At 42.9% G+C, this 10,613-nt stretch overlaps 2 protein-coding genes across 4 annotated transcripts; one reads left to right on the top strand and one right to left on the bottom strand.

The window, feature by feature from the left end:
* Nucleotides 1-63: 63 nt before the first annotated feature.
* On the top strand, nucleotides 64-2,409 carry si:ch211-222n4.2 (uncharacterized protein LOC101885505 homolog). Of its 3 annotated transcripts, XM_035527014.1 has the most exons (8): nucleotides 490-566; nucleotides 731-807; nucleotides 1,000-1,047; nucleotides 1,139-1,244; nucleotides 1,428-1,644; nucleotides 1,735-1,835; nucleotides 1,918-1,974; nucleotides 2,067-2,409. In XM_035527014.1, exons 2-8 carry the CDS (start codon nucleotides 750-752, stop codon nucleotides 2,185-2,187), a joined length of 708 nt encoding a protein of 235 aa, XP_035382907.1. In that variant the 5' UTR covers nucleotides 490-566; nucleotides 731-749; the 3' UTR covers nucleotides 2,188-2,409. The 3 variants fall into 3 exon arrangements, with proteins under 3 accessions (XP_026855152.2, XP_035382907.1, XP_035382908.1); XM_026999351.2 differs by lacking the exon at nucleotides 731-807 and having other exon boundaries at nucleotides 64-566; XM_035527015.1 differs by lacking the exon at nucleotides 490-566 and having other exon boundaries at nucleotides 788-807; nucleotides 913-1,047.
* med15 (mediator complex subunit 15) lies at nucleotides 2,350-10,568 on the bottom strand. The gene is made up of 19 exons (XM_026999350.2): nucleotides 10,467-10,568; nucleotides 9,986-10,094; nucleotides 8,919-9,006; nucleotides 8,762-8,813; nucleotides 8,651-8,674; nucleotides 8,359-8,526; nucleotides 7,893-8,215; nucleotides 7,289-7,687; nucleotides 6,894-7,058; nucleotides 5,473-5,580; nucleotides 4,776-4,894; nucleotides 4,519-4,652; nucleotides 4,159-4,293; nucleotides 4,014-4,077; nucleotides 3,863-3,929; nucleotides 3,520-3,680; nucleotides 3,169-3,335; nucleotides 2,975-3,073; nucleotides 2,350-2,712 (listed from the first exon to the last, which is right to left on the bottom strand). The coding sequence occupies exons 2-19, from the start codon at nucleotides 10,060-10,062 to the stop codon at nucleotides 2,576-2,578; spliced, it is 2,487 nt and encodes an 828-aa protein (XP_026855151.2). The 5' UTR covers nucleotides 10,063-10,094; nucleotides 10,467-10,568; the 3' UTR covers nucleotides 2,350-2,575.
* Between the last annotated feature and the right edge of the window lie 45 nt (nucleotides 10,569-10,613).

Genomic DNA, 10,613 nt, shown 5'->3' with positions numbered 1-10,613 from the left:
CTTGTACCTAAAGTCTGGTTTACGGAAGTGAAAAGGTGTGATGCAAGGAAGTTGACTCGAAAACAGCAAAGTTGCAACGATGACGTGTACCTTTTAAATCCAGCGATAATCTGGCCGGCAGCAATTTATTTTAAATAACGTTACCGCGGCCGTATCTACAATGATTAAGGTGGTAATTCGATATAATTCAGTGCCAAGAGATGCAGAACTAACCTTAGACCCGAAATCACTGTCGTCGTTAAGACCTAATTGGAACCTGAAGTCTCACACTTTGGACATTAATTAGGAAAAGAAATTGTGAATTTTAATATCGATTTTGTAAAAATTCTTTTAGTCATTTACCTTAGACTCTGCTACTACGATTTTCTTTCACACAGGAGGGTTTGAAGTCAGGTGAATGTGTTTGAAGCCCCTAGGGAGGGATTTAAGAGAGTAGGTTGCGGATTACGCTATGGACACGCGCCTTTCTTCGCTCGAGCGGAATATTCACTTCTTGCAGCAGCTGCACAGAGAAACCCTCGAGCAACTACACGATGAAATAGACCGGTTAAAACGACAAAATGAGGGTAAGCTTCAAGTAACTCAATGCCAATAGCAGCGCCTAGAGACTATATTTAAATGGCGGCAGATCTTTCCTGGAAAGAAGTGTGGCATACCGATTAATAAGTTAATGCACCGGATTGCATTTGATAACGTTACTGAAGTTAAACACTTCTCTTTAATATTTTAGACAATTTCCTGTAAGTCATATGAGGCTCCTGTTGACGCAACGTCACTGTATAGTGGTTGCATGGCGACCCATTCTGGGTGGGTGGTAAAATCTGTTATCTCTACGATACTCACAATCCAATGACTGGTCTCCTAGCATCGCAAGATTTTTCAGTCGAGTTTACAAGAAAATTATCTTTCTAGGAAAGGAGTAACGTGTCGCCTGACTGCATTACGTAAAACACTATACTTTGCAGTGATTAATGGCCTTTCAATAACATATCTTCTCAGAACTCCAGTTTAAACTGATAATGGAGCCTACAAAGCCATGCGGAACAGGTAAAGTACTCTTTCGAAACTGTTGATAGTCAAGCTGCGTTTCAGTATGGTTTGAACTTCACTTTGGACACCGTATGGTTCATTAACAAAGGACAAAAGTACTTGACCCAGGCCAACACTTTGCAGTCAGCAAGAGGAATGAACATTGATCAAACATTAGAGGACACTTATTTATTGCCCCAAGATGCCAACCTTAGGTAACTAATGCCTGCTCACTGCAATCTATATACACTTTACCACAGAATGTAAAAAATGTGCATGATACAAACAGGTTGGTAACTGTTTTACAAATAGTTAAGTATTTTACTTATGAACACCCTGCTTGTTGGTACTTTTTTTTTTTTTTGTCATTTGAGTGTGACAGTATAAAATCTTGACAGACAGAGAAGATATGGAGCTGAGGACTCAGGCCTAGCAGAGCACTCTGCAGCAGCCAAGACTGAGTCAATTCCTGAGGCCAGAGGGAACCTCATAACTTCCTTAGTCCCTCTACAGATCCACTATAATTCATGCCAATCCCCATGGGCACCCACCTTGCAGGAGTGTGAGGTCATCATACAGCAGCTCTACAATGCCAACAGCTTACAGTCCCAAGAGGTTTGTGTACCAAGCCTGATGTTGCCCATTTTCAAGTTTTAATTCTCCCTAGTGGAGACGCACCTCAGGAACAGTTTGTGCCCTTGCCAGATAACACACCTCAAGGCTGTTCTCAAGGACCTTGTCATCAACAAGAAAATCACCCCAGATAGGCTCTGGTCAAAATGTAACCATCTTGTAGATGAGAAAAGGTAAACAAATGTTCGTTTCTAACAATTTAGTGTATTTTTAGATAACATTATTTACTATTATGCACAATTTCACTCTTTTCAGAGTTGAGGAACCAGAGAGGTTACCAAAGCTACCTTTCTGCACACTGCCCAAAGGAAGGTGCGTTTCTGGTTTTCCCACACTGGTTTATATGAAGTACCTCATAGTTCCCTGTCTTGGAGTTACCTTCACTGCCCTATTCTCTTGGACAGACCAGTGTGCCAGGCTAACATACCAGAGAGAGTGATCCTTCCAGCCCTCAAACTGAGCCTCAGCACCAGCTATGCTGACAGGCAGAGGAGAACTCGAGCTGTGCAAAGGCGGCGTTTTTGAAGAGTGGCAACATAACTGTATAAAACTAGGAATGGTTTAATAACTGTGTTTCTGGATGTTTTTGACCTATTATACCATGTTCTTTGTAAAGAACACATTTCTGATTCTAAATTCTAAAGGCTTAATGGGTGATTTCAAACTCAGGAATTTGCACAAATGTACTGGAGTGAAGCAGAAAATATTTATTTGTGTAAATTAAAAGCAAGACATGGACATCGACAATTTTTATGACTAAACAATTCTCTACTGATTCAAATGCAACCCCCCCCCCCCCCCCAATCTTATTCCCCTCATCATATTCATACAACAAAGTGCACTGGCTATGAGTAGCTATATCAGGAAAGGACATTATAGTCTGAACAAACCGTTGGTGGGGAAAATGCCATACCTACGCTGCAGAGAGGCATGTTTGCCTCACACTCTGAGCCCAAGTGTTAAGCAGGGCTGTGACAGAGTGCTTGTCAGGAAGCTGAAGGAGTTTGGAGGTCATGGTCTTATGCACAGTTTGCAAAAAGGGGTTGGCTTCTGTAGAGAGAGGGGGGGAGGGGGAGGGGAAATTTGTGTTGGTTTGTGATTTTGTTTGGTTGGTTGTTTCTCCAGGTCTAAGTGCAGGGTAACTGCAAGAGTTGGTCAAATCTACTGGTCCCTGAATACAGTCATATAAACAATGCCATAATAATTGGCATTTACTACCATTCACTTCTTACTAGTCATTCTAGTTAAGTTACTGCTATATTAATCATGTAGTCTTGAGCACTGAAAATGAAACCACAAAAAAACTTCTTACCATACTGCTGACTATCATTATCCCATTGAGGGCTCTGATCAGGGTAGTCTGCTGGAATGCTTAGTTGCAGAGGAGGAACACTGGGGAGATTTTTATCATCTGATAAAGGACAACACAACCGAAATCATAATGTATACAAATAAAGGGCCCTTGAGTAATATGTATAAGCATTTGTCTTTCACACGCAAACTCACCCAGTTTGCAGATGAGGTGCACTGTCCCATTATTGCTGCAGAAAGATGGGTCCAGGTTGACCAGAAATTTGGAACTGAGGCGTGCTACCTCACCTTGCAGTATGTTTGGGATGGTCTGACGATCATCCTCTTCATACTTTCTCTTACGAGTTGGAATTATGGGTCCTCTACATGTGAAGTGAGATCACCAATCAACAGATTATTGTACTGTTTTGCAAATGTTTAATACATGGTATCAAATAAGCAATATAATAAATAATTTCAATTACAAAAATGTATTGATTTAAATGAACAAATTCAGAATTGCAGGTGCCTGCATTTCTGAGGATACTTCAGAGCAGTTGCACTGACATGATTGGAGGTCCATGTATGGCTGTCATAGCAGGAGCAAATGTTCGATAAAGAGAATGGTTGAAAACCGGTGAGCGGATGTTTGCCAAGACAGCATCCAGGAGGGGCTGGCACAGATACTGCTTTTTTGTACAAGGCACTGGGGGAGGAGGTGGAGTAGGCTGGAGAAGGGGGGGAGAGAGACATGCAAGTGAAGGTAACAATCATAAAATCTGAACAATAATTCAATTAAAAGCACAGTACATAATTGATATACTGCTTTTCATTTACAGCTGGAAGTCTAGACAGATGACCATTGACAGAGGACACAAATAAATCACAGAAAGTTCCATAAACAACTCACCACTGCCATATCATTCTTGAGTTTCTCCAAGGCTATTTCACACTTCTGTAGTGTTTTGAGGGGACATCTAGTGGGAGGGAAAGGTAATGACAGGTTCATCCCGAACCACCTAGCTCCTAAATGGAACCATATAAAGTGAGATTGTATTTACCTTGTGTTGGGATCAGTGAGAATATTCAGCAGGCTTTTCATCTTACTCAAGTCCTTCTTCCTATCTGTAAAGAAAACAGAATGAAACTTAATAGCATGAACAAAGAAGAAAGTAATGCCAATGAAAAAGGAAAATGCAGAAATACCTTCATTTTTGTCAATTTTATTAATCATCCTTCGCAGTGGTTCTATGTATTTGGAGAGCTGTTTGAGTGTGTCCATATACAGCTGGTCCTCTGACTGGGAAGAGCCTGCTGGACTCATCACAGAGCTAGGGTTGCCTGCAGACCAACACGCACAACACAAACTTTCCATTGTGTATTTAAGATTTAAAATAATTTTTAAATTATCATTATTAAATCCTATAGCATTAATTTCTTAACACGTGACTCAACACATGCTCCTGTAGCGCTCATCTGGTAGCTCATGCTGCTAGTAACACCAAGGTTACAGGTTTGATTCCCAGGGTGCATATGTATTGTCATACTGAGCCTGAGCGAGCGTACCTGGGGTATTAAGAGGTCCTGGAGAGGGCACTTGAAGGGGGTAGTTCTGAGGGGTGCGTGCCGTGGCTGGACTCTGGGAAGGCTGTGGAGAGGGACTGGGTTGAAATCCTCCTGGGGAAGGGGTGGGTCCAGAGCTAAAGGAGACAAATGCTTCATCACCACCATCACTTGACATCCTCAGCTCAGCCTAATGTGGAGCATCGCTGCTTCCTTGGTGCATCCTTATATCATTTCACAAGCTGCACATGGGCACTTACCTGACTGAGTTGGGCTGTGAGGAGGATGGTTGTGGTGAGGGCTGCGGCTGAGGGGGGGGAGGCATAGCAGGCTGGGCTGACTGCACCTGAACTGGGGAGGGTGAAGACATTTGCTGGGCCTATGAGGAAGGTGGAGATGAAAAGAAGAGAATTAGCACGCGCACACATGACCGCAACAGCCACTTTGTTACTGTAGTGGTGTAGCCAGCCATTGAAAAACCTACAGCCTGTCAGCTCCCAGCCCTGGGAAGCACCACACTCTGGTAATGTTAGCCAGTTTTTTTCAATGGAAAGGTTTGCTTTCCATCACTTGGGGCCTACACTCTCCTCCATCTGAAGTAATACGGACAATTCTGAGATTCACATTTCCACTTACCTGCACCACTTGCTTTTATTCAAAAACAAATCCCTGATGATACACACGTCACTGTTTGCATGCTCTGCTCAGAAACAGCTGCAACACCCCTTAGCATCCAAGCAGGTATAGTTTCACTTCCTTACACTTCCTTCCCCACTGTGGCATGTGGGTAACCACTGTGAACCCCAGTTGGGTTAAGACAGTCAGAAAGGGAGGAAGATGGCTGCTATGGCATAGATGGCTGGCTAATGTACAGCCTCTGTATGGGAAAAACTCCAGTCCAAAGCCACAGACGTGGGCATGTACTGGCTCGCCAGCACTCAGCCCTGGTATAAATACCTGTGGCATTTGCTGTCCTCCCATGGCAGCAGGGTTTTGAGGAATGGCAGAGTTCGGGGTGGTACGAGGCAGCCGGGGTGGAATTTGCATCCCAGTACGGGGCATCATCTTTGAGGAGGACAGAGGGGACAACAGACATGTCACAAGCAAAACAATAAATGCAGTGCATCAGCGGATATGAGAGCAAGCACATGCATGCATGCAAACAGGAACTGTTTCATGAGGGTTGCAAGCAAAGTAATGAACCTTAAAAGAAAGACAAGCCTGCATGACAGTACTGTCTTTCCTTCTTCATTCAAAGGGCATAAACAAAAAAAATGCAAACCACAGGTTAAGTGTCACATGCTCTCTCCCAATATATCATGCAAGACTGGGGGAGATGCAATGTCTATCTTTATTAAAACACATCAACTTGTTCTCAGCATCTTCAAGAAAGCTAATACAGATGCATTTTAATGACTGGGAAAGGAAGTTAATATGCATATTGACATGACAGTAATAGCACTTACTGTATAGCAAACCTAAAATAGTCGTAAGAATATTATCACAAAATGCTTAGCTCGTGATAATGTATGAGGAAGGGCTTGTTGCAGGAAAGAAAAAAAAAAAAAAAAGCAAGCATGCAATCGTGTTAGCTACATACATGGCACGCATAATGCAAGAAAGAATAGGACCCCGATTAAATTCTAAACCTGTTGAGAATCTCTGCTTTTTTCTATTTCTTTATTTCACTTGTTTAGATATAATATAAAAACAGGCATTCCTGATGTTTTACACCTTCCATCTTTGTGGTGCTTAGATCAAACTGGAGACACATATGGGAAAATATGAATGCATGAATGCAACATGGATGTTCTCATTCCCTCAAGGAATGACAAAGCTAGGACACGAACAAACGGAATGTTTTTGAGAGACACTTCGAAGTGTTAGTCTGACATTTGGAAAGGGCAGTTAAAGTAAGGGTGACTAACAGCAGAGACATCTTTTGATAAGACACTTCTCTTTAGTCCCACTCCTTAGCATCAAGTCATTTAGTCTGCTGATGGCAGAAATCCATTAAAAAGGTTTCTGGGATTTCAGCTGGGAGTGTGATGCTTGACTCTTTTACTGTCTAAACCCCTCCGACCATTACTCCAACCATTTCCATTACTGGAAAATATGGAGTCTTGCAGACACTATGGAACCCAGTCTGACACAAGCTTAAAAACACACACACATTAACTGACTTTCAGTAATCCTGAAGTTCCTCTTTCTTTCCTTCCTTTTACACATTATTTTTAACCCAATAAGATGATTATAACATCAACCAAACGAAAGCCATTTATCAAGTATTAATGTTCACTTTGGTGGCATGCAATCAGTCCAGGCTCAACCAATCAATCACCTATCAAATTCCCCACTCCAGATTGTACAGCTCTTACCTGTCCAGGCACTGCTGCAAGCTGGGCCTGAGCTGCCACCTGCTGGGCCTGAGCTGCCGCCTGCTGGGCCTGAGCTGCCGCCTGCTGGGCCTGGGCTGCCGCCTGCTGGGCCTGGGCTTGTTGCTGCTGCTGCTGCTGCTGCTGCTGCTGCTGTAACACTCTAGCCTGGTCAGGCGCACACATAGAAAACCCACAGGCAAGCAAGAAAACAAGAATATGTAAACATGAGAAAATGTATTACCTGCCCATCAGATTATGGTCAATTTATGTCATTATACTGTAAATACTGTATTATAATGTCACAATGGTAATACATATCTATTGTCAATGCTTGACAAAGCATCTTTTTGTGATGGGGGGAGTACTGTTCTTCAACATACAATAGTAATGTTCACCTGGAATGCTTGCTGGATCTTCAACTGTTGATGCTGCTGCTGCTGCTGTTGGCTGAGTGAACTGATTGCCTGATGCTGTCCTGGGGGCATTGGTCCGGGCAGAGATTGGGGAACGAGAATCTGCGGACCGTGGGGTGGCATCTGACCCGGCTGGGCCTGAGCTTGCTGTAGTTGCTGCTGCTGAAGATGCTGAATTGTCTGGGCCTGGGCCTGGGCCTGGGCCTGGGCCTGGGCCTGTGCATGGGCTTGGGCCTGGGCTTGGGCTTGGGCTTGGGCTTGGGCTTGGGCTTGGGCTTGGGCTTGAGCCTGGGCCTGGGCCTGGGCCTGGGCTTGCTGCTGCTGTAGCTGCTGAAGCTGAACTAGCTGCTGTTGCTGCTGTTGCAGTCTGGATGGGTGCAACTGGAAAGGATCATTCACAAAACAATTATATACTCCATTTTACCATCAGTCGCACTAGAAATAAAAGCTACGCAACTCAAATATAAAGCAGTACATGGGTTAATGTAAAGCACTGGAAACATCCTCAAAAGGTTGTAAGTGCTCCAATGACCCCACTTCTGTTGTGCCAGTAGCATTCATTATAACGCATGTAATCTTTCCTGACCTGGTTCTGTTGCTGCTGCTGTTGTGCCTGGGCCTGTTGCTGTTGTGCCTGGGCTTGCTGCTGCTGGTTCTGGTGTTGCAGTGCTTGACTTGGATGTTGCTGTTGCTGCTGTTGTTGCTGCTGCAGCTGCTGCTGGAGCTTCAGTTGCTGGGCCTGAAACTGCTGTTGCTGCAAGGCATTCTGCTGCATGGCCGTGGGAGGCTGTGCCTGCATGGTTGTCTGCTGCTGCGCCTGGAACTGCTGAAACTGAATGGACTGCTGCTGTTGCTGCTGCTGCTGTTGCACCATCTGCATCTGCATCTGCCCCGTTGGCCCTGCTGCAGCTGAGGTTGGACATGTAATAAATACACCATCAAAGTGCCAGCTTTTGGGAGAAGCTCTTTGGGTGCACAAGAAACAACCTGCTTCCTACTGGGTACAATTAAAATGTATCCATATTTGCATGTGCCAGCAGAGGTTAACTTACCACCAGGCTGGTTTCCTGCAACTCCCTGCATGACGTGTTGGCTCATCTGTATCTGCCCCATGGTCCCCATTCCACCCATTGGGGCTCCAGGAGGACGAGGCCCCATACCAACAGCACCAGGACCACCAGCACTTACACCTGTTAGAGTCTGTAGTGCATTCATTGGATCTGACATGGGGATAGAAGAGAATTAATTATTTAATTTTTGCTAACACCCAACCAACACTTTATGTTGCACAGATTTTAACTTCCTTTTATATCCCCTCAAAGTTCATTAATGATTTTTACTCACCTGGTCCTCCTTGTGCTTTTTTATCTGAAATAGCATTCAAGATTATATTAGCCACTCTCTATCATTTAAGTATTAATACAGACAGTTGGACTAAGATGAAAATGTACTTACGGATATCTCTGAAATGAATTATCAGCCTTGCAACAAGGGACAGGTACTCCTCCTATTCAAATGCAGTCATTTCAAAGATTACCCATCACTGTCGAAGTGCCAAATGTTTAGAAACACTGCATTACATATGATACAATAAAGATGTTAGCTAACTCACTCTTGACTTGGCCTTGGTAAACACATGAGTCTCCATGTCATTGCTGGATTTGCTATGTGCTGTTCCAGCTTTCCTCATGGCTTCCTCGCTGCAATGAAATAGCTCTGTCAAGCAATGCATCGCCTCACATCTACATTACAACAGCAGTGAAACATTTCACATAAACTCGAGTGCGTGTGCCTTAAGTGCAACATTATTAACACTAACTGCCCAACATGTAGCTAGTAATCCTGAATATGGTTAATGAATCTAGTTACATCAAATTAGCTGAGGCATTTCACAAAAGATCTGTTTAAAACACAGGGCTAGCTATATTTTGACTTCTTTACTCCCAGTCTTTCTGACAGAGCTAGCTAACTAGGTTAGCTTAGTTTACCCTAGCTACAATTCCTAAATAGCTAGCTAAGCAAGCTGTCTAACCAACTAGCTAGTAAGGCAAGTTAGCCACTTTTGTCTCGTTAGCGCTATGCCTAGCTAGTTAAAGTTAGCCCGGGTTCCCAATTCTACACATAAAGCTACTAGCTTACTTAGCTAGGTTAGCTTTACGAGCTTTCGTATGTAACCATATCTGGTTGTAGATAGGCCCCCACTGATGTATATACAATTTATGATCTAGAAACGTAGCTAGTTAGCTAGCTATATTTTAATTTGGGCAGTTAGGTACTAGCCCAAAGGATTATAGCTAACCGCTTATTAGTCTAAAATGCTAAACAGAGTTCTGTATATGATAAAACATCTAGTATATATCTATAATCGCTAAAAAGCTAACTTTTAAAGCTAGCTAGCAAGTTTGCTGGCTAGACCAGTGAAATCGGAATTAACTGTATTTTTAGCTAACGCTAGCTGTCTAATTTGATACAGGAATGCTATTCGTGCCGTAACCAGCGATCGTTATAGCTATATTTTGTAAAGACAAACAATATTTGGCTAGCTAATATTGGTTTGCTAAAATTAGCGAACGCTAGATAACGCTAGCATAGTCAATTAGGGTTAGCTAGTTAGATGGGTTAGAATAAATTAATGTACTCCGCTGGATTGTCTGGTTCTTGTGTCTTCATAAGACTTACATTTGTGCCACTACTTTTTGTCGAAATCCTGGACTCCTCCAATCATTATCAGGCCCTGGAACCTCCATACCAGACATCGTAGCTCATGCGTTGCAGTGATCAGTGTGGACTATCCTCGGGAAGTAACGTTAACTAGGGTTAGACAGCTCAGTTCCTAACTGAGCTCTGTCCAATGCGCTGTTGCATGTGCATAATGGTTGTATTACAAAATCAAAACTTAAATTTGTGCACTGGTATGCAACACAAATATGTCCAAATATGAATTAAGCCACGGTGTAGATAAAATAGTGTATCGAATATATGTTCCACTAGCACATTGATTAATGGTCCTTGCACATGTTTATGCCCCATGTGAATTTTAAAGCGCAAAATCTTGAAATATACAGATAGCTAGTTATAGCGAAATAACTGTCAAATTCTTTACTGTTCCAAAAATTATTATCGAGTTGTATCTACTAGATGAAAAAGCACAACTACTCACCTTAGCACAGTATTAAGGATAACTGTGAACAAATTAATGAGAGAAAAAGAAATAAAACTGCATTCTGGAGTTATTCTTCATTGTGTAATGTTAGTTTCTCTTTTTACAGCATTACATTCCTTCCAGTATATTGCACCACTGATCCAG

This window comes from Electrophorus electricus, chromosome 6, assembly GCF_013358815.1.
Source record: "Electrophorus electricus isolate fEleEle1 chromosome 6, fEleEle1.pri, whole genome shotgun sequence".
Taxonomy (NCBI): domain Eukaryota; kingdom Metazoa; phylum Chordata; class Actinopteri; order Gymnotiformes; family Gymnotidae; genus Electrophorus; species Electrophorus electricus.
The sequence above is the reverse complement of the archived record's forward strand: the minus strand, read 5'-3'. Positions and strand labels throughout refer to the sequence as shown.

Bases quoted from the DNA above. Each gene is read 5' to 3' on its own strand.
- si:ch211-222n4.2 (XM_026999351.2), top strand. From the start codon at position 452: ATGGACACGCGCCTTTCTTCGCTCGAGCGGAATATTCACTTCTTGCAG. The intron at 567-999 runs GTAAGCTTCAAG...ATATCTTCTCAG, and splicing joins GTTAAAACGACAAAATGAGG to AACTCCAGTTTAAACTGATA. The intron at 1,836-1,917 runs GTAAACAAATGT...CACTCTTTTCAG, and splicing joins CATCTTGTAGATGAGAAAAG to AGTTGAGGAACCAGAGAGGT.
- med15 (XM_026999350.2), bottom strand. From the start codon at position 10,062: ATGTCTGGTATGGAGGTTCCAGGGCCTGATAATGATTGGAGGAGTCCA. The intron at 3,074-3,168 runs GTGAGTTTGCGT...GTCCTTTATCAG, and splicing joins GCACCTCATCTGCAAACTGG to ATGATAAAAATCTCCCCAGT. The intron at 2,713-2,974 runs GTAAGAAGTTTT...CTCTCTCTACAG, and splicing joins TAATGATAGTCAGCAGTATG to AAGCCAACCCCTTTTTGCAA.